The sequence below is a fragment of the Sceloporus occidentalis genome, unplaced genomic scaffold (assembly GCF_023333645.1).
Source record: "Sceloporus occidentalis isolate IW3139 unplaced genomic scaffold, rSceOcc1.0.p SCAF_5, whole genome shotgun sequence".
In the NCBI taxonomy this organism is placed as follows: domain Eukaryota; kingdom Metazoa; phylum Chordata; class Lepidosauria; order Squamata; family Phrynosomatidae; genus Sceloporus; species Sceloporus occidentalis.
Window position 1 is genome coordinate 19717869 of NW_028316985.1, and position 27711 is coordinate 19745579.

At 40.4% G+C, this 27711-nt stretch overlaps 1 protein-coding gene across 1 annotated transcript; it reads right to left on the minus strand.

The window, feature by feature from the left end:
* Nucleotides 1-6340: 6340 nt before the first annotated feature.
* LOC149311732 (coiled-coil domain-containing protein 77-like) lies at nucleotides 6341-25860 on the minus strand. The gene is made up of 12 exons (XM_089527799.1): nucleotides 25799-25860; nucleotides 23677-23732; nucleotides 22370-22571; nucleotides 20492-20634; nucleotides 18660-18756; nucleotides 16779-16848; nucleotides 16403-16497; nucleotides 14702-14850; nucleotides 12158-12533; nucleotides 9989-10114; nucleotides 9747-9899; nucleotides 6341-8867 (listed from the first exon to the last, which is right to left on the minus strand). The coding sequence occupies exons 2-12, from the start codon at nucleotides 23712-23714 to the stop codon at nucleotides 8721-8723; spliced, it is 1596 nt and encodes a 531-aa protein (XP_089383925.1). The 5' UTR covers nucleotides 23715-23732; nucleotides 25799-25860; the 3' UTR covers nucleotides 6341-8720.
* Nucleotides 25861-27711: the final 1851 nt, after the last annotated feature.

Genomic DNA, 27711 nt, shown 5'->3' on the forward strand with positions numbered 1-27711 from the left:
AGTTTCCATGGCTGAGTGGGGACTCAAACCCTGGTTTCCAGTCAGAGTTCAACACTCAAACCACTACACCACACTTGCTCATGTGTGGTCTCCAAAACCAGGTATGGTCTCTAAAACCTCCCATTTCCCATCATATTTTAATGTATGAGCAACATTAAGGTGTTTCCATACATTAAAAAATGATGGGAAACTGGTTTTAGAGACCATACCTGTTTTTGGAGACACCTCAATGTTGCCCATTAAGTTGAAATGCTTCCCTCCACATTGTACATGTATAAAATTGTATGGTAAATAAGACAGGATAATCTATGATTTTGCATTATGCTGATTGTAAGAGGATTGAAAAATCCTCTCAAGTGCTTTTTCAACATTCATCATCTGGAAGGAAAACAATGGGTGGCTGTTCATTCTAGGATAATTAATCAGAAGAATCTGCGAATAGTAGCTTGTTATGAAAACAGAATATCAAGATCATGTTTTTCAACACACACCATTCCATAAGGAAACCCATGTGCTTTATAGCTCCTAATATCTTGAAAGCAACAAGTGTACGTTGACAAAACAGAGGTTTAGAGCCACAAGTGACATTCTTGTGTAATGAATGTTTGAATCACAACAGTGCTTAAATTTTTGTTAGCACTGCTGTTCAGCTACCTGGAAACAAGCAGATAAGCATCACTCAAAGAGAGAGAGAGTGCAAAAGAGGAGAGAACATCTGAAGGAGCCAGCCTGATTTATTAAGCCAATGGTTCTCAAACTCTGGCCCTCCAGATGTTTTGGACTAACTCTCAGATGCCACAGTCGCTTTGGCTAATGGTCAGGGATTCTGGGAGATGAAGTCTAAAACATCTGGAGGAACAGAGTTTGGGAGCCACTGCTCAATAAGGCTGAACAAGGCAACTGCTCTGGATGGCAGATAGTGGAGGGCCAGGAGGGCTAGACTCTGGACCACATCCTTCTCTTAGAGGGCAGAGTTGTGTGTGCCACACAACCTGCCTTCACCCTTAAACTAGCCTACAGTCCTCCAGTGTCATGGAAGACCATTGCTTGGGTTGAAGCTTGGGTAATTTACGTGGAATGGAGGGGAGCCATCTTAACCTTTTGCATTCCCCATCTTTTCCCACCAAATGTCCATTAGGACCAACAAATTTTTCAATTCAAAAAAGGATTTTGGTAGTTTCCCCTGATTTTTCTTACTAGGTTTAATGCTTTTCCTATCTATTATTGGGTTGATAACCCCATTCCAGTCCCCTATCATCACAATATTTTCATAATCATGTTGTAACATAATTTTTTCAGTTTCTGATAGAACTTATCTTTATTTTCATTTGGTGAATATACCCCAACAATTAATGTTTTTTTCCTGTTGCTAATTTATCTCTACTCCTAAAAAATGACCTTTTGATGGTTCAGTCTCTCCTAAACTTTGAAGTCCTCCTTCTGAATCTCTTTCTTCTTTATTTTCGCCATCATCTTTAGGTAATAATTTGTCTTCTTCCTTCTTTTGTTCATCGGAACCCTTCTCATTTTTATCCTGTTGTTGTTGTTGTTGTTGTTGTTGCTCTTCTTTTTGTTTTGTGTCTTTCAGGAAATTGTCTAGGAATTCTTTTGCATCTTGAATTGTTACTAGTTTCAACCTTCTATGTCTGTATCTCAGTGAGATCCCTTCAGGGGCTTCCCATCTATATTGAATTTTCATTTTCTCTTAGTACTTTCGTTAGAAAGACATATTCCTTCCTCTTCCCTAACACATTGTTTGGGATATCTTTCAATAATTGTAATTCCATTTCATCTACAATCAACTAGGCTTCAAAGGGTCTTTGTAATATGAGTTCCTTCGTTTGCGTACGGATGAAGTAGATAACAATGTCCCTTGGCATTTTTTTCTGTTTCACCACCCACGGGTTTACGTGGAAGGCCTTATCTATTTCCATTCCCATCAATTCTTTCTCCCTGCCGATAAATTCTGCTAAGATCTCAGTCATGTTCTCGAAGATGTTTTCATTCTCTATTTCTGGTCTCTCTGGCTATTCTTCGCAAACGAAGATTCAGGAAAGACTCATCCCACGCTTTCTACAAGTGTGCTGATGACTAAAAAAGCCAATCTGAGATAAACAAGTCCGGTTGCAGAAAGCACAGCAGAATGTCTCCTGGTAATCCTCTAATTTTTAGACATCTCTCTCACCATTTCTGTTCCCATACTGTCCTTTCATCTTGATTCTCTTTTCTTCTCTCAATTTCTTCCTTTAATTTTTCTTCCAGTTCCTGATTCTTCTTCTCCAGGACTTTCACTTTGGTCTTCACTTGTCTTACATCTGAGTTATAGCTTTTATAACTTGCTTGATTTCTTTAAATTCTCTCACTCATTCCTTTATCTCTCCTTTCATTCTTTCCATATCACGTCTTAAATCTTCTTTGTCTCTTCTCATGTCATTTCTCAGTTCTTCTTTATCCCTTTTCATATCTTGTCGCATCTGTCTTATTTCTTCCAAGAGCATTGAGTTCATATCTTGTGTGTTAGGTTTTGTTAAGCCTGTAGATGATCTTCTTTGTAGTTGTAAATGTTGTGTTTTGTACAATTGTGATCTTGTTGTAGTCATCTTTATTTAATGTTCTACAAACCGTCTAGACACAAACACAATTGTATAAACTGATGGGGGGGGGGAGAGAAAGAGGGGAAAATCTATGCAGAGAAACTTAACAGGGTATCTAAAATTCACCTTTACAGGAAAATATATTATGGAGTGCTTAGTACCTATATTTGTCCAAATCACCAGGTATCGCTGTGTTTAAATTAATGACTTATCTTTCTGTATACTGAACTTCCTCTCTTATATATCTTTGTTATTCTACACTGACCTTGAAAACGCTGAGTGTTTGCACTTCAAACCAAAGCTAAAACCCCCAAGGAAGTGTTTTTTCTCCTTAAAACCCCGAGGGTTGATTTTTTAAATCTCAAACTTCCATTCTAATACAGGTCCATTCAAATCTAGTTTGAAAATTAGTTTTTCTTAGTCCAGTTCTACTTTTTCAGTCAGCCTTTCCCAGCAGTGCAGAGTTCCTTCTAGCACACCTCATGCTTTTCAAAAACCCTCACGACTGGCTTCCCCTCATCCCCATGTCTCGACCAGGTCTCCTTCGCATAAGTCACTTGGTCATGGCTGGCTCTGATCCTGCACTCAGTCCCGGTCCAAGCCCGGTTCTCTGCTCGCAGCTCCAACTCTCCCCTCCTTGTCCTGATCGAACCTCTGCCAGGAAAGCTGTTCAGTCACCGCCAGCCTCGGTCCTCCACTCGATCACCATCCCCGTCCTCTGTTCACGATCCAAACACTCTCCTCCTTGTCCCAATCAGGTTTCCTCCACATAATTCACTTGGACACGGCCGACTCCAGTCTTCCACACAGACACCACTCCCATCCTCCACTCACAGCTCCTATCTTCCTCCTCCACTCCTCAGTCACAGCTTCGATCCTCTCCCACTCTTTTCCCCTCGAATTTCACCGTGACAGGGCAACAAAATAGCAAAATGTCAAAATAGTAACAGAATAGCAAAATGTCTCTTTGAGAATATTAGCTATAAATCCTCCAAGATTATTGAAGGGCAGTCCAACCTGTCAGATTGTAAATTTCCCTCTTCCCCTCCAGATCTTTCCTAATCTCTTTATGTCACACAATCTTTTAAATACAAAAATTAAGTCCGATCATGCAAGCATCTAATTTTATGACAATTAGTCTCTTCCAAAAACTCATTTCTTAGTAGCTGATAATAGTCCAAAGTTCAAATTGGTGTTCAGTTTGTCAGATATGGAAAATATCAATATCGTCTGAGACTTTAACTGTTACAGTGTGTTAATCTGCAGAAAGTACCTGTATACTTTCAGTTTGAAGGTTTTTAAGATTACTGTAGATTCTTGGTTTTGTATAGTCAGTGCCGTTTGTGGGCCATCAACGATGGTGGCACTGGCGTGGTCGCACTTACTCTTCGGTCCCCTCCACTTCTTGTCCTCCAAAGGGCTTGTAAATTTAATCTTGAAGTGGGCTCCGGAACCCAGTAGAGCGTATCTGAGTTTCCTATGACAGGGAGGCTTCCGAACTGACACTTCTCAGCTCTAAACCACGCTAGGCGAGAAACTCCCCGCAGCAGCATTAGGAGTTTGCTCTGTCTGGCGCCATGCCCCGACTGGAAGTCATGATTACTAGTAATTCTAGTAAGTCAAATCTACTTCATCAGATTTGTAATGGTAGGAAAACATTTTTGTTAATCATTACAGTGTGTATATGGGTCACTTTTTTGTGTTTTAGTTTGTTTGTGTTAATTCTGATTAGTGTTTTAGTAATGTATCATACTGTTAGCTTAGTGTATAGTTTTAAGCTATATATAGGTACTGTTTTTAAATGCTGTTTTTATCGTTTTTTACTTCAATGTACTTTTGTCTAATCTGTGCGCCGCTTTGATAATTGGAAAAGCAGGATAAAAATAAAATTATTATTATTATATATTCATATTTTTAACTTTTTCTCTTTCTATATGTTGACTCTTTTGTTGTTTTAGCTTGTATGTTCTAAAATTAATCAAATATGATCTTTAAAAAAAGCAGTCTGTGTGCTTATTTCTACTTGTTGGCTCTAGAATAAATCTTAATAGTGATTGGATCCACTATTGGATTGGACCCTTTGGAATAAATAAAACATTAGTACAAGTCTGGATCCAATCACCTGTTATTTTTACTGCTATGGAAGATGTGGGTCTACTCTTATTGGGACTAGTGATTGGATTTAAACCTATGTTATCTTACCAGAGGGCTGGGTCCAATGTGTAGAGAGAAAATGCTATACACAGGGGGGAAATATGGATAGTTATGAAATGCCCACTCTTTGAGGGTGTTCCCACTTGCCTATAAAGCGGATCATGAAGCAAATTAAGAGGTGTCGTTCCCACTGATGCCTGAATTAGTTCCTCAATGCCCCGGAATAATTTCCACTGCGATTCGATTCAAAATTGAATTATATCGTATAATTTGAATTAGGCGCCTATAAACCGGTTTTAAAAAATAGTAGGTTATAAAGTGGGTTATTTTTGAAAGTGGGGTACGATTCGCTGTATCCGAATAGGAACGACAAGGGTGTCTGACGCGGGAACCTGGAGATGGGAGGAGCAGCGCTCATGGGGCTGGCCTGGGGGTGTCACCCTCTTTGGTCTCTTTCTGCATCGCCAGCGCCAGTTTCTTCAATTCGCATAGACTTTCCCCCGGTGGACTGCAACCTCCCCTCTGCTCCTCATTCATAGACCGATGTGTGAGAAGAGCCATTGAACACCACTTTAAACTATTATTTTTTTCTTTTTTCACCTCTGCCTGAGCGCCTGAGCAGCAGATGGGCTTTGCAGGACATGCCTGCTTGATCGCCCCCCAGACAGCCCAGGGAGCAATGGGGGAGGCAAAGCGATTTTGGGGAAAGGAGGCTCCTTCCAGAGGAACTATGGGATGGGCTTTGCAGGACATCTCTGCTTGATCACCCCCCAGACAGCCCAGGGAGCAATGGGGGAGGCAAAGCGATTTTGGGGAAAGGAGAGCCTGGACACCCAGGGATCTGGGGGGGGGGATCGAGCCTTATCTTCTCTCTTCCCCAAAGATTCTCTCCCCAATAATAAAGCCCGCTGCCTTCTCCTCCTTGATCTGATTTGCCAAGCCTCCTTCTAGTCTGGGGAGACACAACAGAAGAGCCTTGGATGCAGCCAATTTTCATTGGCTGCCCTAAAAATAAAAAAAATCCTAGACTTGTGACATCTGAAGCCTAGGCGCTTGATTGACAGCTTGCGGACACAAAAGGGAACGGGGAGCAAGTTAATCCGCTTTAAAATAAAGCGATTTAAAATAAATGGGAACAAAAACAGGGTCTAAATGAATTGAGGTAATTTGCCCCTTTTGGTAATGGAAACAATGGAAAAAATTCGAATTATTCCCGGAACATAATCCGAATCAGAATCGTGCCAATATAATCCGTTTTATCTGCCAAGTGGGAACGCCCCCTTTATCACTAAAAGGAAGATAAAACTTCAGTAAATAGATTCTCTATTTCTCTTTTCCAGATCAAAGGTGACCATTATTTGACCATAATATATATATATTACAAAATTCATTATGAAAATGTAGAACTGGAATTTATCAGGAAGCTTGACCATCTTCTTTTAAGTCTTTAATTCAATGTTCCTGCTTTAAAATGTAAATTCACATATAGGAAGGTTGTGTTACCATTTGTTTCCGCTTTATTTTTTTAATGATCAGTGCACTTGCACATGGGTTTTTTTGTTGGATACCATCCAACGACTAAACATACTTTTCATATTTTTTCTTATACACATATATGGAGATAGGCTTAATATAAAACCTAAATCTTTTTAACTTTTAATCTTTTATGACGAGATTTATATTCCAGTTAGCACTAGATCAGTCAAATTATTGTTGGCATTTATAGTCACACAGAACTGAGCAATTAGGGGTCGCTAATATTTTTTTTGCTGGCCCTAACCTGATTAAGGTTATACAATACCTGTTGTGCTGCTAATTTGCAGATTGTGGGCCTTTTCCAAACTTCTCCCCCAAATCTTCTATGGAACAAAAGCATTTTTCCTTTTTATTTGTTCTAATAAACAGGAACTGTTACAGTATTAAGCTTCCCTGCCCCAACAGAACAGCATTTGTTATTGTGTCCTTAAGTCATTTGTATCATATGACAACCCATATGGATAACTACCTATAATGTATCCTTAATATACATTTGAGCTTTACAGAGATAATGGGACAGACTGGACTCGTGTATGTCCTAGCTATTTTGTGCCAGTGGTTAAATTTCCACCCACAATCCATATGCATCTACCAATGGTGTAACACTGATTGCTGTGAATTTGTCTAGTCCATAAAAGCTTATGCCACAATGCGTTCTAGTCTTTAAGGTACAACATAAGAGTTGTTTTTTAAATAAGAGGTTCAGTTTCAATTTTAATATTGTAAAATCTGAAATTGAAGGAATTGACAAGTACAAAAAAGGGCACAATTTAGAAAACATCTCTAAGGCACTTCCAAAGCAAAATCAAATATTTTGCTCTCTGGAGATTATCAAGATGTTATTATTGTGCATCTACTCAGTAAATACAAAGCAGTTGAAGCCAGACAAGAACATAGTCATGGCATATTGCCAGTACTGGGTAATATCACGTAACACATCATGTTTGCATTTGCAGAACAAACAGGTCTGTCAGTCTCATTTACATTAGTGTTCCTTGCCTCATTAGATTTCCAAGGGCAAAATGTAGCTTCCTGCCCTTTTATTTTGCCTTCTTGGCTTCCCGTTGATTGATCTTTGCCCTTTTTAAAAGGGCGAAAGACGGTCACTAACAAACTTGTGAACCTGAGCAATTTCAACTCTTACACTATCAAGATAGAAGATTTCTAATGAAGCTAAGGGTTGCTTGTAACTGGATTTTCAATGTATTGATTCTATAGATTGAGAACACTTGTTTATAGCAAAAAGTATAGAAACTGAATATAGACCATCTTGTGTGACAAATGTATGCCTCTCTTTTACAGTATGTGTGAGGAAAGGGGAACCTGACTGGCAATAGATCCTCTTTATGTACTCCCCCCCCCCCCCCACCAAATAGATTGTGGCACAATCATCACAGTGCAGTTTTCTATGCATTTTGCTATACAGAAGTGGTTTTCACAGAGGAGAGACAGGTTAATATGGTCTGGTCTATATATAGACATCTCCTATTGTGTGCAGATAGGGAAAAATACTGAGAAAATGCCAGTGTCAAAGTTAATGTTACAGCAGAGAACAAACTGGTACATGAGAATTTCCCCCTGTATATCTTGCACCAGGAAGAATTCTGTAACTGAAGTATTAACTTTCCAGTCCTTGAGCAACTAACTGAAACTAATGATAGGAGTAACAAGTGCATAACTTGATCCATACATGTTAATCGGGAAGCAAGTCTTTCAAGTTCATTTGGACACAAGAGGGAATCCTCCATAGGACTGCAGCCTTAGACAAATTTCTATTATCTAGGATAAAAGAATATAATTCTAAACACAATTACATGACATTAAGACCCATTTAAAATGGATAGGCTTTGCTTTTAACTGAGATATTTAGATTGGGCTAGAAATTTTTTTAAAAGCTCAGATTAGCACTTGGATGGTAAAGCTAGTTTCTAATTCAGAGAATATAACTATGGCATAATATAAGAGCATCTTCCCTTCAATCCTGCTTTACAGAGTAGCTGCTGGAGGAGATGTGGAGGCCTTTCCTTCCTTCTACATAATACCCAGTGACACTCATGGGTCATGATTCACTTGGATGCCTTTTAGTGATATCGCCATAGTGCAATATTCTTAGAGTAAATAAAAAACAATCCTCCAGCCACAGCTATATTGTGTGCGAGAATAAGAAATTACTAAATGACCAGCTCAATCTGTGTCTAAACGAACATTACAAGAAGAGGGAGCCAGATCTGGACATGTACAAAAAAGTAAATTAAAAACCGTTTAAAAAAACATTTCTGTATCTCACATTAGCTTTACAGTGCTCCTTCAGTCTTGTAGCATAAAGCTATATCTTAAAGCCACAGCAAGCTACATATTTTGTCACAGAATGAAGATAATGAGAAAGCTGTTTCAATAATGGCTTTTATATCACTGCTCCTGACTGGTATATCCGTATCAGCAGACTCTTAATTCATTTTCCAGGCCGTAAATTTTTGACTTTAGATTTTTCAGTTCCCCTTGAATCTTTTTAGTTCTCTTATTTCCTTGGCGAACTTCATGCAAAATTGCAAGGTCTTGGTCTGGTCCCACTGTCATTACCACCTGAAAAGGGAAAAAACAAAATAACATGAAAAGGATGGACAGATGATTACAAAAGCAAGATACAGTGCCCAGGTTATCCAAGTCCATGAAAGGCGGTACCTGGTGGACCAGTCAATACACATATGTAATGTTATCATATGTTTTAATATGTTAATTTCACTAGCATCTGCATTTGGTGATTCTAATCGCTAATATATGACATCCTGCTTTCTTGGTTGATATTTACACTTCTCTGAATTCTGTGAAGTATTCCTCCAAAGAATAAATGTATTTACTTCTCATACCAGTTTGCAAACTGTGAATTAGGTAGGCTTGAACTAAAATGTGAATTGAACTATCCAACTATCTGAAGTTGTTTAATCCTTAAATCCCTAAAAAAACTTGGGATGTAAGAAACATAAGGACAGCCTTTCTACATATGTTCCTTTCTGCATGCTATACTCAACATAAGGCCTTCCTTCAGGTGCCACTGTCAAATCACATATAGCAGGCAGCCTCTAGGAGCCAGGCATTTTTGTTAGTGGCACCCAGGTTGCTGAATGCCACTTTGTTTTTCAGGTATTCTATCCAACCTATCCAACCTATAGCTCTTTATCCCCACAATTTGGAATTCTGATAATGAAGCATTCCAAAAGAGTTCTAGAAAGAAATATTGAAAATTAATTCTTCCAAGTGGTTGTTGTTGTTAACAACAACAACAACAACAACAATTTATTTCTATTCCGCCTTTTCCCCACGGAATCAAAGCGGATTACAACAAGAACATTAGATACAAAAAATAATCATACAGTAAACCTAAGCCAGAATGCAAAACATAAACCTAATGTCCAAAGCAAGGAAAAATATATATGCTGTTCTTTTGGTTCTAACAACAATTACCTTGAAAAGTTGCTTCTCTAAATCCTTCAGCCTTTGCCGGAGCAGTTTAATGTCAGTCTTAAAGCCTTCAACCTCCATGACACGTCGTTTTTCCAAAGCCTCATAGCGTTGGTTCATTAGTTGTAGGCGCTTCCCCATCTTTTCTGAGCGTTCCTGCAAATGTCAAAGCAAACACATGGGTGAATAGCCCATGGGGGGCAGTGGTTACAAAGACAGTGTCAACAGATACTCAAGGCATTTACCTTGAAGATCTCTCTTCCCACATCTCCTTGTTCCCGAATCTTAGCCAGTTCCTCTTCCAGGGCTACACACTGCTCTCGGTACATATCTGCTAAACGTTGTTCCTGTGTTAATTGATCCTGTAGTCCCTGGAGTTGAGATTTTAAAAAACTGGGATTATCTGATGCTATAATCAGTGTTTTGTGCAAAACAGGTTCCTTCCTAAACTGCAGTGCAATGACAAATGGACCACTGTGAATAATCAATGATTGGTATGACAAAAATAGGTACCACATGGACATTCTGATGTGTACTTTGTTGTTGTCGTGTGTCTTCAGGTCGTTTCCAATTTATGGAAACCTTAAAATGACCCTATCAAAGGGTTTCCTTGGCAACAGTGTGTGATTTTTCCAAAGTCCCCTACTAGGTTTCCATAAATGAGCAGGAATTCAACCCCTGGTCTCCAGAGTCATAGTCCAACGCTCATCATGCTGGCTCTCAATACACTTCCTTTGAAATGTAAGAGGATGGTTTTTTATTTACATCCAGTGGAAGTGTCACATTTTTGCTTTTTTGCACTGCCACCCCAACTGCTTGGGTATGCCAGTTCTGTCCTTAAATGCACATCTGCTCTGGTGCGTTTATATGCAGCTTTAGGGTTAGAGTTAGGATAGATCGCTCCTTTAGAAATGCTCTGGCATCAGGGTGTTTATATGCAGGGTTGAAGGTGTGCATTATTCAGTCTAGGTCAGATTATTTAAGGTTCTTTTTGGTCCAGCTTTTAGCCACATAGCCTTGGTGCAGTTTCATGCCATTTGACACACCCCAAAAAGCCGCTTTATTTGACCCATGTGTTTCAGGCCTATGATTCTGGAGACTAGAGTTCAAATCCTGGCTTGGCCATGAAACCCGCTAGTGATCTTGAACAAGTCACACTCTCTCAGCCTCAGAGGATGGCAATTGCTATCCTCCTCTGAAGAAACCTGACAAGAAAAATCTGTGATAAGGTCACTTTACAGTCGCCATAAATTGGAAATGAAGGCACATAATAGGAACAACAAATGCACAATTGCTCTGTCACTGCTACCTTCCTCTGATCTAAAACCATCAGTAGGATCTAACTGACAAGAGCAGTGGACAATGACATCAAAGGGAAGAGGGAGGTGTTGGAAGAGCGAGGTAAACAGACTAGGTGGCAAACAGATCTTTCCAGTGTAAAGTTCATCCAGTTGTAACTATTTATGAAAAAAGCAGGTTGTAGAGATGGTGGATTTAATTTCTCAGATTAAAAGGTATAAGTATGGGTTTTTGATCTACAGGTAGGCATTTCTACCATATGTTCAAGAATCTTCTCATAATCAATCAACTGAAATAGTAATTATGACTTAGCTAGTGTTTTTAAACTGAAAATGAACAAAGATCCAAGTACAAAGATGAAAACTCAACCCTATAACTGGAAGTGATTTTATGCTGTGGGACAGTAGATTTACTTTTTCCAGGTCCTGCCTAAAAAAATTTTCCCTTTTTTTGAAGTGTAACTAACAGCCACTCCTGGATATATGTCTAGACATAATCTTAAATGGTTCTCCGCTTAATACTCTTGGCTTGCAGATTATGTTTAGTTAAATTAAACAAATCAAATGGTTTTCTAACCTGAGCTTAACAAACACCTTTGATGAGGCTTTTATTATCTCTTCTCAAATCCACTGTTCTTAGATGTACCCCATCTTCAAACTTTCCAGTCAGTTTAAGCCCACTGCTTTGACCCAGAAAGAACAGTGGCAAACTTACCTTCATCTTGCTCAAAGCAAATCTTTATGTGTTTGAAGCTATTCTCAACATTTTTTGGATTTTTCCCCACTAAATCAAAGAAACTCACCCTCTTCAGTCTTCCCCTAATCAAACCCCACCTACCCCACAGTACCAAGCAGAGGAATAATTACACCACCACTAACAGTACTGATGAAAAGTATAATATAAAGAGGCACTGTCAAGTACCAGGATGCATACAACTTTCATAATATCAAGCGGTAAAGAGAAAATATTTCTTAATGATGGAGTAACATTAAAAAGACAGACTGTCAAGAGAAAATAATACATTTTAATATGCTACAGAAGCACAGTTGTGGAAATCTGATGTTATATTACTGAGCTCTCAGAAATGTGGAGTCGCACAAAGCAACTGCTGTTACCTGAATCTGTGCATCATATAGCTTATGATATTCATGCTCTGCTTGAGATGTGTGTTTGGCACCTCTTTTCTGTTTCCTTCCTAGCTTCTTGTGGGAAGATGCTTGCTGCCATGGGCTGCTATCCCACTCGTCTGCGCTACTGTCCCAACTTTCGTTGATGTCCTCTTGGTCCTGACCACTATCTTGTCCAACTTGTCTCCACTGGCCTTGTCTCCACTGGCCTTGCCTCCACTGGCCTCTATCTTTGCTTCTGTCCAGCTTCCTCAAGAGAGTATCCTTCTCTGCCATCCAAGATTTCTCATTTGCTCGTGCATCAAACTTCATCTGGAGAAAATCTCTTGTGCTCTCATACAACAAATTTTGAGCTTTGTGATATCTAGAGAGATTAATGACAATTAATAATTGATTTGTTTCCCAGCTCCTAAACTCCCTCACAAACTGAAGTGATGAGTTGGAAGCAATTGCTGTCACCGTTCCACAGGTTTCAAGTAAAAAAACCAACAAACCATGAATCCTTTTTTAATACAATTTTATCTAATTTTATATTTTAGTTATAAAAACTAAAAACACTAGGACTTTTGGACTGGGAAGTTATCTCCTTGCTTTAGGCCTACATGGAACTATCATGAGACAGCTGGAAATGTGATTCTGTCTAATCAAGTCAGACCACTAATCCATCTATGCTCAGAAATATTTATTCTGACAGGCAGCAGCACTGAATGCTTAGTAGGCAGATGTTTCTGATACCTGAAACCATGGAGACTGAACCTGGGACCTTGTATTCATGAAACTCACATGTTCTATCATTGAACTATGGATCTTACCCACAAATAAAATCAACATGCAGGAGGAATCCTAAGCTGGAGCTCAAACTTTTGACCAGGGGCAGAGAAAGGGTGGCTATGGAAGTCAACTTTCAAGTCATTTCCCTGATGGAAAAATGGTCCGAAAATGACCCAGAGAAAGCTAAAGGGGGTGTTTTAACTCAGTGGTTCTCAGACTTTTTATGCCTATGAACCCGTTTCCATACATATGTGGATGTTGCACACATGCCCCCGATATAGTATATCAATACAATATTTTGATTTTGTAGTATACAAATTTTTGTTTGCCTCACAGATAAAAACCAAATGATAGCTCTCTCTCTCTCATACACACACAGGCTTCTTGTGTTGCACATGCCCTCTGCCTTAACATTGAGCCCTTGTACTCTCTACCTCCTCTTCAGTTCTCTCCCTCCACCCAAGTAACTATCTCATGATCACTAAGAGACATGTTTCTGCTTTGCCAAGGACAAAGCATAGAGAAGCTGAAAAGGACATACATAAAAAGTTGAGCCAATTTTTACTATGCCTGAGGCTGGAGGAAGGCATAACAGGGGAACATGCAGAGGTGGCTGTAGGGCCTTTTCAGCAGTCGTGTTTTCTTCTTACAATCTCCCAAAAGCCATGTGGACTTGCCCTCTGCACCTCTCAAGCTGGGGAAGGTTTACTGGGTTGCTTTTTTTACTTGATGCATTCCTGCCACTCAGCAGCATTGGCTCCTTGAAATCCATCCAGAGCAATTACCCTGAATGGGTTGCAAGGGTGAGGGTGAGGTGGCAAGGGTACAGATCATCTCAGAAAAGAAACTGAGCAAACTCCTCTCAGCTTGAGAAGCACAGAGATGGCTGTAGGGCCTTTTCACAGCCTCATCTTCTTCCTTCCCTCGCCCCAGAGCTGGGCAGGCTGGCCTCTGTGCTCCTTATGGTTGCTAAGGGGCATGCACCTATGCGCCAATGACAGAACCTCCACAGAAACTGAGTGGGAAATGCACATAAAAAAGAAAGTTGACTTTTGCTATCTCTGAGATTGGAGAAAAGCATAATAAGGGAAGACACTTAGTGTCGCTTTTGAAGGGACATGTCAATCCTCAACGGTGCAATGCATACAAATACACACACACACACACACACATGATTGACCTTTTCCACATTTGCTGTTCTTGCAGGCTGACATTTCTTGCACCCCGCCCCTTGTACAACTATTATACCCCGCCACAGGTCCCACCCCAGTTTGAGAACCACTACTGTAACTGCTTCCCTGCCCCATAGGCCAAGTTGGAGATAATGTGGATGTTAGGGAGGCACGTCTGTTGGACGTGTCCAGTTTCCCTGGGGCAGCCAAGGTGGCCCCCTATGCCCCTGGTGGCCTGTACCTGCCCTACACCAAAAGCAAAAGTCTGACTAACAAGTGTTCTATCAGCAGAACTACCAAGACAATCAATGTTATACATTTGCTCTAAGAGTCTGTCTACAGAACAGGACAGTGCAAGTATGTCCCTGGTGTCCTCAGTATGTCATTTGTTTGCCCCCTTGCCACCTTATTCCTGCTTTTAGAGACACAAGATGCCGCAGAACATCTCACCTTCTGAATTCAGCACCAAGGAGAGCAACAAACACAACTGTCACATAGCTGACCAGCACGACTCTCCATTAGAACAATATTTATTTCCTAATACGTATCTAGACTCTTACCAAAGCAAGAGATTTTTCCTCCCACCTACTTTTCAGTAAGATCTTTGATCTTGTCCTGATCCCTCTGATGCTGGACCTGAGCTTCCTCTATACGGATTCGCCTGTCCTCTAGCAGTGCTTCAGTCTGCTCCTTGGACAGCTTGGTCTGTTCCTCTAGCTGAGCTTGAAGCGCTTCCACCTTGACCATGATGAAAAAGAAGAGAACCCGCAGCCCTGTCAAGGTATCCAGTGATTTCCACTGCAGAACTGCTAATGCTCCTTCGCTTACTTTTAAATATATCACTAGCTTTCCTTTCAAGGACAACTGAAAAGGTAACCTCATATAGCATTTTCCACCTTGAGATGAGTTGGTGCAGCACCCTTTCAGATATAATGATGTTTGCATAAATCCAACATGGAAGATGTCAGGAGTTTCATTCTGATTGATGACAGACTATTGGATGTATTGCAGAACCCTTGTAAAGATGGGGGTAAGCAGGGAAGCTGTTGTCTCCCTTCCAAATTCATAAAAAAAATATACAGTTGTCCCTTGCTATCCGCGGGGGGGGGGAATCTGTTCCCTACTCCCCTGAAGACAGCAAAAAACATGGGACCTGAAGCCCCATTCTTTTCAATGGACACACAAGCCCACTTGCACCGCAGCACACACAGCACCCATTGAAAAAGCTGGGACTTGCCCTCTGTGGCAGCTCAAATTGCAGATGGCAAATTTGTGGTTGGCACAGACACACTGTACTTTTAGACTGATCTTCAGCCATTTTATTCATCTGAAAGAACTACTCCATGAAACTTAAAAGATTTGCAAAATTTTAGCAATTAGGAAGTTGTCTCATATAAAGCTTCACACCCGCAAACATTATCAGTTTTGCTCATTTGGCATTAAAAGAGAATACTGAAAATAAGACAAAAAGCTTTAAGATATTTCATAATCAGTACAGCCAAAGATAACATTGCAAACAGAACAACCAGGCGAATGCTTTATCTACACAGCCATCTTTAAATCTGTTGGCAAGTTCCTAAACTAATTCAAGTCCAAAATTAGTGCAATCCTCATATAACAAGCTGGCTATCTGAAACTTTAGTAGCTTTCCAAATGTACCAGGCCTATCTCCTTGTGAATGGGTGAGTAATGGGTCCCCTAACCAGCTTACTGGTGTGTGTGTTTTGAGGGAAAGCATTGTCACAATGAGACACCCTAAGTGAAAATTAGTGTTGTTTGAATTCCAAGACAAAACAGACAGCTCTTCCGTACACTTTGATTCTCTTTCCACTTCTGGCTTTGAGGCAAACCTCTCATCATTTAAACCAGAAATCCAAGTACAGTATAATCAAGACTGAGGAGATAATCACAGGCGAAGAGCAAAGTGCTGGGTCACAAATGCACATCATACAGGATCCTGCATTTAAATCAATGGAGGGTAATGTGTTAGTATTTATTGGCTTGAATTCAAAACAAAGAAGTTAACGAAAAGAAAGGAGTTTTCGCCATCCGCACTTCTGTTCACCTATTGCTCATGTGCTCCCACCAAGGCCATTATTTAGCAGTTCGGTCAACTCTCAGAAGAGGCTTTGAAGGTTATAGATAAACTGAATTACAGTTCTTCAAATTTCAATGGAAACAATATACACAAAAGAATAAGTAAATCATCTGCACCATCAGCACACCTGATTTTTTGACCTGAAACCTAAAAAAGCCTAATTGCACACACTCACAGACAGTAAATGATTACCTGCAATAAGAGAGTTTGTTCATCTCTCTCATATCTATCCACACTTTCTGGTTTCTCTCCCTTTGCTGCTGGTTTTGAGGTAGAGTTTTTAATTCCTAAAGTAGAAATAAAAATTTAACTGATAAAAGTGTTCAGTCACTCTTTTTGTTTAACTAACCTAAATCAGGTTTCCCCATGAGAAAACTTTCTAGGCCACAGTGGCTAACAGAACTTGAAAAAGCTACTTCTGTTCCATATCCAGGAATAATCACAATGCAGGATTATCAGAAGAAAGAGGCACGCATGGTAAAATTCATGTATTTCTCACACATCCCAACTATCTCCTAAAGTATCAGACATCCTCTTCTCTGGAAACAATGTTTTATTTTCCCATTACCTGTTTTTAAAATAGGTTTATTTCGATCATGCAAATCTCTGTCCTTGATTGGCTTTTGAGGTATAGTGACCTATAATAATCAAAACAGTTTGGTCATTTTCTGCTCTATCCATACTTTCAAGATAGACATTAGAAACAATACAATGGCAAAGATGATAAAACAAAATCAATTACAAATAATATAAAAGCACAACAGCATGCCTGAAACAGGACAGTATCTTGCCATCCAGCTTCAGCTTTGTTAAGCTAGAAGCCTACATTGCACACTGCTACTTTTAAAGGGGAACCCATGGGGAGTGCAGAAGTTTCATCCCCTTTAGTCTCCCAACAATAACATGTAGCTGCTATATCAGGCCTGTTTTATTATTATTTTATTTATTTATGTATAGTTTAACCCTGGAATAGTCTTGCCACAGAAATCTAGCCGTTATAGAGTGTCCTTTTCAAGCCATTTTAACATAGGCAGGTAGGTATCCCCTTCCATTGCTGAAGTGAACACAAAGTGGGCAAAGATAGCTCAGTATTATTTTGCTGGTGTGCAGTTGCATGAGACTCTAGGACTAACATATTTATACCTCTGGAATGGCATCACTATGGAAGCATTAACTGTGTGGAGTGGAATGCATTGATTTCATGGTACTAATGAGTGAACTGATTACCACTAATAACAGGTTTTATACTTTGACTTAGATCTTCAGTTGACTTTCTCTACACGGAAGAGGCTCCAATGTAACGGAACAAGACAATTTTGTTTTAAAAGCCCCTCTTCTCATTCCTGCATCACTTCCCACATTGCTCTGAAAGTCACTAAACCTTCGAGTGATTTTCAGGGAGTACAAGTACCTGCTGGGAGAGCAGGAAATCAGGAAAAATCCACAAGTGGAGAGCACAGAATACTGTTTACAGTAAGGGTGGGCAACTACCAGGAGGTAGGAGGCCACACTGGCCCCCAGTAGGAGTCCTAATTCCTGGCTCTTGTCACAGCACCCACTCTTAGTATCCTCTTCCACCCTTGGAATTCAAAAATGTTCAAAAAACATTTGGTTCAAAACTCCCAACCACAGTAGGTGGAAGCGGGTACCGTGGGGCTGTTTTAAGCCCAGAAGAAGGCTTCATCTAACAGAACAGTAAACCAAACAAACCTGTCTCCCTTCCTTGTAAAACAAAGACTTTGCCCATGGAAGTTTAGTTTTCAAAGTATCACACTTGCCAGCAATTTGCATAAAAAGCCCTTTTCTCTGGCTGCATCAATATTGGAAGTCTGTAATTCCATCACATATAAAAGCACACACATATATTTGCCCTTACACCCCTTCTAAGAGGTATGGCTATTTTTAAGTCCCATTGGTCCATCTGAAGTCCAGCAAGGACTCTTTTAACACTAGAAAGTGAGAAGAACTCACTTTCTCTTCACTTCCTGTTCCAAAAAGAGCCAACTCTGGGCCTAAATTGTCTCTGTGGGGGCCCTGATTTAAACTCAGACAGTAGACAACCTGATGCCCTTGGACTAGAACATCCATCATCCCTAACTACTGGTCATGCTGGCTGGGGCAAAACATCTGGGAGGACTCAACATTGCCTCCCTCTTCCTTTATACCTTTCCTGATTTGTTTTTTGTTTTTCTTGGGTGATCTAGGCATGCATGTATTAGGGACTTTTCATTCTAAAATGTACTTCAGCTATTTCAATATATATGGATGCTAGTTTTAAAACATGTTTCTTTGTCACACATTTAGGTTCATTATATGTTGTAATATGTTGTGCATTTAATACATTCTGTGAAACACCCCCTGCTATATGTCTGATATGCTTTACAGAAAGGCAATAAAGAAATAAAAATAAATGATTAAATTGTTTGCTGGTTCACTGAGCCCCTTTTACCTTATGTGGTGGCTCTTTGTGAAAATAAGTGATTTCACCATTGTCCGTTCCCACTAAAGCCAAAAGGTGCTGGATTTTCTTTCTGTCCTCCAACTCCCTGGAATCCATTGAAAGAAAGATGACTTGTACAATTTGGAAGAGAAAGCAGTTGTGCATCTTTGATGATTATGGGAAGCCCGATTAACAATTGAGAACAAGGAAGCAAATCCCTGTTTACAAACACTGGAAGTCCTTTGTTCCTTTAGAATCTTCAAGAGCACTCTATCAAGCTCATAAAAACATACAGCTCATAAAATTTTTCCAAAGCACAAATATTTCCCATATAATCTTCCATCTAAAGACTTTCTCTCTCCCTGCCCCCATATATTCTGCATGGAGTTGAGGCAGAATGTAACAGTTGAATCCTATTAAAAATGGGGGTTTGGAACAGAGAATAATTAACCTCTGCAGGGCACTATTAGCAAAGCAAGCAAGCAAACAAACAACAATAAATGCTGAATAAAACTGTTACCATTCAAAATTTAACTTCCTACCATCATTCAAATAATGTTAGATCAGGCTCTGAAAAGCTAAATGGACTGTTCAAAATGAGGGCGATTACTGATATTGTTACAAAATAGATGTATTGTCAGTGCATGCAGTAATAAATCCTTTGAATAATTTGCCCATTTTAGTGTCAAACCACAATATGGCAGATATGTTGTGGGTATCGTCCCTTGAACCTAAATGTCAACACTGAACTGACCGGATCGTCCAGAAGTTACATTTACAGGCAACTCCCAGAATTAGACAGTAAAAGGTAAAGTTTTGTATGCAAATGCATATGGCAAGATTAACAGGTTGCATTGTAAAAACATAGTTTGGATCAAATTGCTTATGGCATGTAATAGTTGTTAAACTATATGAAACAAGTGCAGACCTACAATATGTTTAGTTTAGGTTAAAAAAAGAAGACATTTTTCATGTAAAACAGCAACTGCATTTAATCTTAAATGTATACAAAAATACTCCTCTCCTATCCTTATTGGTTCTAGCTATTTTTGGCATTTATATTCTGCCTTACGTTTCCATCTTCCTGACAGATAGGTTATATTCATGTTTAACTGTGCTACTTATTAATGCTCAAAAAAGGGTGGCATAAATTAGAAGTGCTGATGTTAATTTATGTGCATTTGCTAACATAAGTCAAGCTATCACTACAAGGAATGAGTAAAAGTCACAAAGATATGTCACCAGTGTAGCTTTTGAGCAGTCATACTCATACATATGTTGAATGTAGCAAGGAGATAGCAGCATTTCCAAGTTATATCTTATGAAATAAACGGTCCTCCCATTGTTACTTATTCTTCTTTGACTACTTTTGTATTTTATTTTATTCTGCAAGTGCAGAAGTGGGTCTTTTTATCAATAATCTCCTCAATTGCCACTACCATTGGACCTCTGTTCTACCGCAAAGTAGTTCAACAAAAAGGAGACTCCGACAGTGGTGAAGAAAATTTAGCACATCTCATTGGATCCATTTTAGGACTGATGATATGCATTGTGTTCTTCTCTAAGATCTTTGCGTGTGCACCCAAAATATAGAGATCATCAAAATAAAGTAATACAGCACAAGCATACTGTTTCCCTTTATAGTCTTTTCACACAATGTCATCCTTACTGATGCACACAAACCACATGAGCATGTTCCAAATCTATAGACCTGTCACATCCAGATGCTCCCTGTACTGTTAGAACTTTGTATCTAGTAGTATCTAGCACACTTCCAGTGAGGGCCAGAACATTTTTGTGCTTGATTTCTCCAGTTTTTACTCATCACCACCACAACAAACCTGATTTTCAATCGATCATTCTCAGCATAAAGACGCAGCACATGCTCTCTCTCCTGGAAGAGGTAAACCTGCATGTCACTCAAAGCCTTCTGCAATTCCGCAATTTCTTCTTCGCGTTGACGCATTTCCCATTGTAATTTGTGCTGTGTGGAGAAAATAGAAGCACATTAATGAGCACCTGGTAGTTAAAGCAAACATAGGACAGATATGTGTTTCCTCATTGATAAACCTGGCAACTTTCAAGAAGTGGGTGAGTCTTTTGTAACTTCTATGAAAATCAAATGTAATATAGGCAGGACCAAGCTAATCTAGTTCTGGCAGATTGCAACAGAAGAGGTTTTGCGAAGGTTCTCCACCCACTTTTTCATTGGGTATTGCATATGCTAAAATTCTTTCCTAGACAGCAGAACTGTAAAGAACATTAATGCAGAACATAAGCAAGCTGCCCCTATTACTCTCACTTCATTTCAATTACTAACTCCCTCCAAACCTCAGTCCTAGCCTTCATTCCTTACTTTTTGTCAGCATCCTGGATCAAACTCTCCTGGTTGCAACACCCTTCTGCCTCCTATTTTATGGTTCAGTGGTACAGCACATGTATTGTAAGAAGTATTTCTCACATCTTTTATTAAAAGTACCACAGAAAGAAGCCCTGCTTGCAACCTTCTACAGCCATTTCCAGAAAGTACTGGATAATATGGGCTAAGTGTCAGCAGAAGAGCCAAGACAATATAATAATGTGAAAGAGGATTAAGATGTGATGCAGTGCTAATAAATATCAGATGCTGGCTGTCTGCTTCACTGCCATGTTCTCCTCTCTCCTGCCTACTGGAATGTCACTTTCCAAGCAGGCTACATAAGCAAAGAGATCAGTGTGAAAACTACAGCCCTGCACATCTTCCCTCTTACTGTGCATGCAAGGACCTGTTCAGCTCCCCCCTTTATACTGTGGATATCTCCTCCTGCTGGGAAAGGATGTGCCTTGAAGACAACAAGTGCAATCTTGCAAGAAATTATCTGTGTTGCACTTTGCTCCCAAACAGGAAAGGACAGGATGTGAGAGCAACAAAATAGCCAGGTGGTGCCAAGAGGCTGCTGGTTTAGCATTCATTTGTATGCTGCAGATACACATATGCTCACAGGGTTTGGGCCTCTTTGAGACAGGCAACTTGCTGGCTGGACAAGTATGGCAGCCAACATGTTGGGTGAATAAGCACAAACAAGATCCTCATCCTGACTTCTTAGATCCTTGTCTAGTTTCTAACAGTTATGATACCAGTTTTCAGAGAAATGTGGTACAAGTATGATTTGGTGCAAATTATAATTCCTTCTCTTACGACAGTGAATGAGGCTAAGGACTAACTGATGCAGAAGGGATGACACTCAATCCTGGGAACATATTTATTAAATAAAAAAAGGAAAGAAGAACACCACATAGACTCCCTTCATTTCTCTAGAATGTTAAGCAAACAAGGTTTTAAAGGTTGGAGGTTCCTCCTCAGCTATAAGTGGTTTCATGACCACAGCCACCTTGCATATGGTTCACATCTACTTCTTTGGGGCTTTAAAAACAGAATATGGTTTCCACTTGAATTTCCCCCCCAAAATTTGAGATGGTGAAAACTCCATTTGCAAGAGAAGAAACACAAAATCAATCAGCACTGGGGTGAGAACTGTGCAGCCCTCTAAATGTTGTGGAACTGTAGGTCCCAATATTCCTCACTCCTGATTATTCTAGTTGAGGCTACTGGGAGTTATAATCCAACAACTGGAGGACTGCACAGTTGCTATACTTGCACTAACTGCTCCTTCAAAATATTAAAGAAGTCCTTGTCAACTCACCTATTTCTGTCTGTACAATAACTTCCCTTTTCCTACCTGTTCATCATATGTTGCTTTATATTTCTCTAGCCTTTTGACTAGTTCCTCATGCTCTTCATCAAATTCTGCAATCTTCTTTCGGTAGTACTCCAGCAGTTCCCGTGAAGGGCGGAGGTAGGCCAGGCGCTCATTGATTGAAGGAAGAGGAGTAGAATCCTTCTGTTGGGGAGATGGGGAACGAGCACAGCTGGTGGGTGACCTGGAGAATGTGGTTGAACAGTTACTAAAACCGTAACAACTGCCAAACCTCAATACTTGAATAATACCAAGCAACAGCATATAAATACATGACTTGCTCACTTTTACAGGACAACAAATGAGGATCTGAAGTGAAATTTTATTTAACCATTTAACGTTCCCTTCCCATTTTCACCTCCCCAATTTTGTAAAATGTGTGGAAACCTCTTTTAGCCAAAACCAGAACCTCTATAAGGAAGGTGTGAGAGAATCCTAAGACTGGTGAGGTCTGTCTCTCCATTTAGACAAAAACAGTGGCTTGATATTCCCTGACAGGGGACATTCATCAGACCCATTTTGCTGATTTTTGAGGAAGTCTGCTCAAAGGAAAAATATGGGTGCATGAAGAGGCAATTAAACATTCCAATGTTTAGAAGTCTCGCTACTGGCATAATAAACATTATTTCATGTAAAGACATACAATGGCTCAACAGCTCTCGCTGAAATGATCAAATATTAAGGTACAAATTTGGAAACATAACCTAAAGCATTTAACCATTATTTTAAACTTGCCCTTCTCCAGCTATGAGCTGTTTAAACTCACTCATGTGTCACACATGTGTCATACAATTATAATTACTTATTTTTTTTTATCATTTATGGTGCTTGTTGCAAATCATATATCCAGAATGTAAACTATGGGTGGGAAGATATGACCATCTAGATGGACTTGGACTGCAACTCCTAGCATTCCTCACTACTGGCTATCCTTGCTAGGGCTGATAGGAGTTGCAGTCCAACAATAACTTTATGGATACACCTACCTCAGTATAAATGAAGAGTAAATCAACCACGAGCCCGAACAGACAGGCCAAAATAAAGCTGCTTCAGGTCACTTTGGAGGTATGCTGTTTAAATGATGCTTGCGTCCTAAGAGGCTGGAGGCCGTGTCAAAGCTGTGTTCCCATCATTAGGAATGGAGTGTGGCTTTGGTGTGGCTTCCATCGTGTTAGGATGCATGCATCATTTAAACAGCATACCTCCAAAGTGACCCAAAGAAGCTTTATTTTGGCCTGTCTGTTCGGGCCCAAAGAAACATAAAAGTGGCAGCTAGTTCTGTGACTTACCTTTTTGATGCAGAGGGTGTTCCTGGAGAAGTAGTCATGGTAATCACTCCTGATTCCTGCAATAATCTCAAATGCAGTCTTTAGTAAGTAAAAATGGAACACACATAGCAAATAACACACCACCAAGACACTTATACCTTGCCTTTCCTCCAGTTTCAAGTGCCATATGTGGCTTTCATCTTCTGTCTCGGCTCACTGCTAGGGAATCCTGGGAACTGTAGTTTATTGTGGCACCAGAGCTCTGACAGAGAAGTCTAAATGTCTCACAAAACTACAGTTCTCAGGATTCCCTAGCACTGAGCCATGGCAGTTAAAGCAGTCTCAAACTGGATTATTATTGGGATGTGCTGCTGGAGAAGAGTGCTGAGGATACTGTTAAAAGCCAAAATGACAAACAATTGGGGTCCTAGATCAAGGCTGAACTCTCCCTGGAAGCCAAGATGATCAAACTGAGGCTGCTGTAGTTTGCCACATCTTGAGAAGGCATGACTCACTGGAAAAGCCAATAATGCTAGGAAAGGTAGAAGGCAGCAGAAAGATAGGAAAACCACATGCCATGTAGAATAACAGAATCGTAGATTTGGAAGACCACAAGGGCCATCCAGTCCAACCCCATTCTGCCATGCAGGAACTTACAATCAAAGCATCCTGACAGAGGGCCATCCAGCCTCTGTTTAAAGACCTCCAAGGAGGGAGACTCCACTACACTCCAAGGGAGTGTGTTCCACTGTCGAACAGCCCTTACTGTCAGGAAGTTCCTCCTAATGTTGAGGTGGAATCTCTTTCCCTGTAGCTTGCATCCATTGTTCCGTGTTTTAGTCTCTGAAGCAGCACTAAAACAAGCTTGCTCCCTCCTCAATATGACATCCCTTCAAGTATTTCAACAGGGCTTTCATATCACCTCTTAACCTTCTCTTCTCCAGGCTAAACATCCCCAACTCCCTAAGTCTTTCCTCATAGGGCATGGTTTCCAGACCTTTCACCATTTTAGTCGCCCTCCTCTGGACATGCTCCAGTTTCTCAATGTCCTTTCTGAATTGTGGTGCCCAGAACTGGACACAATATTCCAGATGGGGCCTGACCAGAGCAGAATACAATGGCACTATTACTTCTCTTGATCTAGACACTATACTTTTATTGATGAAGCCTAAAATCGCATTGGCCTTTTTAGCTGCTGCATCACACTGTTCACTCATGTTCAACTTGTGGTCTACTTGGACTCCTATATCCCTTTCACACATGGTCTCCTTCAGGCAGGTGTCGCCCAGCCTATATCTGTTCATTTCATTTTTCCACTCTAAGTGCAGTACCTTACATTTCTTCGTGTTGAAATTCATTTTGTTAGCCTTGGCCCAGCTTTCCAATCTATCAAGGTCATTTTGAATTTTGATCCTGTCTTCTGGGGTATTAGTTACTCCTCCTAATTTGGTGTCATGTGCAAATTTGATAAGTATACCCCCAATTCTGTCATCCAGGTCATTGATAAATAGCACTGGCCCCAGGACAGAGCCCTGTGGGGCCCCACTGGTCACTTCTCTCCAGTATGAAAAAGAGCCGTTGTTGAGCATCCTTTGGGTTCGGTTGGTCAACCAATTACAAATCCATGTAACAGTTGCCTTATCTAGCCCACATTTCACTAGCTTGTTTGCAAGAATGTCATGGGGAACCCTGTCAAAGGCCTTCTCTAGTTCCCTCTCTATCTAGTACTGACAACTGGATTTAGCCCATAGGCCCACAACACACTGGGGAAATAAACCATCTTAAGGCCTCTTTAACTGCCATGGCTCAATGCTAGGGAATCCTGGGAACTGTAGCTTTTGTGAGACATTGAGCCTTTTCTGCCGGAGAGGTCTGGGGCCACAAGAAACTACAATTCCCAGGATCCCCTAGCGCCGAGCCAGGGCAGTTAAAAGCGGTCTCGAGGTGGATTATTTCTGCAGTGTGTGTCGGACCAGAGCTGCCCTTCCCCATTCCTAATCTCCTTCTGGTTTCTTGACTGCATTTCCTCATTGTCTGGGCTGAACTTGTGCAGCTCCTCCGCGGTCTCTGTTTTATTACGGCTATTCTATTATTATATGCTCCTCGCCATGCAACCCTGGGACCCAGCCGTCCATCCACTCACCGCTTCCCCTTCGCGCCAAGCAGCAGCGCCGCTTCTCAACGGAAACAGCAAGCAAAGGCAACCAAGGCCCAGGGCTTTAAGAACCCGCCAATCGCAAGCTACGTAACAAACGGCGCGTCGTTTATTGTCCAATCACAACCGGCGACCCACCCATCCACCTCCTCCTCTTTTAAAAAGAAATCCGTTCGCAAGGCACGCTGGGAAATGAAGTCCTAACGTTGAAACCAAGGCCTCGGTTGCCCTAGCAACGGGAGGAGGATGTTTTCACTGACTTGCTTGAGTCACAACTAGGCCTTAATTTTTTTTCTAGGACGTCTCCTTCATCATTTCAGCCTTCTGTAAGGGAGGAAGTCCAAAATGTCCTCCATTTTGAGCAGGACTAAGAAGCCATTAATTTACATTTATATGAATGTTCAGTGTTTTTGTTTTGTTTGCTTGCTTTCCTTTGACCATGGCCTCCATTTTTTTTTCTTGAAAGACCTACTACTACCTTTTCTGATGCCTTGATCTCCTTTGCATCTGGTCACAAAATGCAAAACAAAGACCAGAGTAACACAACTGAGAATCCAAGGCTGCATCCATACTGGAGAAATAACCCAGTTTGGCACCACTTTAACTCTTTCTAGCTCAAGGCTATGGAATTCTGGGAGTTGGAGTTTCTTGTGGGGCCCAGAGCGGAGCAGAGCTCCGCTCTGGGCCCCACAACAAACCCCAACTCCCAGAATTCCATAGCCTTGAGCCAGAAAATCTAGAGACCTCTAAATATATCTTGTCAAGAAAACCCCATGATAGGTTCACCTTTTAAAGGCATACAACAACAACAACTTTAATTTTAAGTTATTCAGAAACTGCCCTGAAATGAAAACACCATTGAAAGGCACTTTATAACTCCTTCAAATTATATAAAGTTGGATGGGGGCCAAGACAAGGAGCCTGTTATCAGTTCTTGTACATGACCTTAACAAAAGAGCACAATTTCAGCCACAAGACTGGCCCAACATTTTTGCAAAGCACTAAAACAGTGCCGCTGCCCCTCATGCCGAATTCACACAGTACTCAAAGCCAGTCAAGCTATTTTTGCAATTGAAGGGAGAAAAATCTCACAAGAACCTTTTTCCCTTCCCCCAGAGGTAGAAATTCAGTAAAAATAAACTCAGATTCGCTGCCCTTTCAAGAGAGACACTGAAGATCAGCTTCTTGGGGTGGCTGCTGCATAGTGTTAAGCCCTAGTTACTTTATCTCCTGCTCTACTTTTGTTGTGGAGGTGGCTGGAAATGGCAGATTAGTAGTAGTCCTTTTGTCCACACAATAAAAATAAGTCTGAGCAGTCATAAAAGATGATGACTTGTCTTATTTTCTATTATGTTCAGTAGATGTTCTGAACAATAGCTGACATTGGTGATTAATATGGGGTATACATTTTAATTAAATTCTAAGCACTGTCTGTGTTTTTCCTGACTCATGCTAAAATAAAATACTCCATAACTGAGTTTCTTCCTTTTTTAAAAAAAAATCCAATTTTTCCTAAGAAAAAATGAAAAAAAAAAAAACCAGGAAAAAAATTAAAAAAGGAAGAAAATAAATTATGGCACATTTTATTTTAGCATGATTTTTCCTGATTTTTCCACTGGCCTTCTTCACATTTCTTTCACCCAAGAGCCTTTGGCCCCTGCTGCCCTTTTGCAACCTCAAGAGAAGAAGCATAGGTCCATTGAGGAAGATTTATACTCCATCACCATATCTATTGGATTTTGGATGTTTTATATAACTAAACTTATAATTATTGTTATTTTATCTGCTGGTCCTTCCCCACCACGTCTGGCAAACCCAAAAGATCCTCCCTTTTGTATTGGCATGAATGAATTTGGATCTCATTGCAGAAATGAAACAGGCGAGAGGACAGGATATTCTAC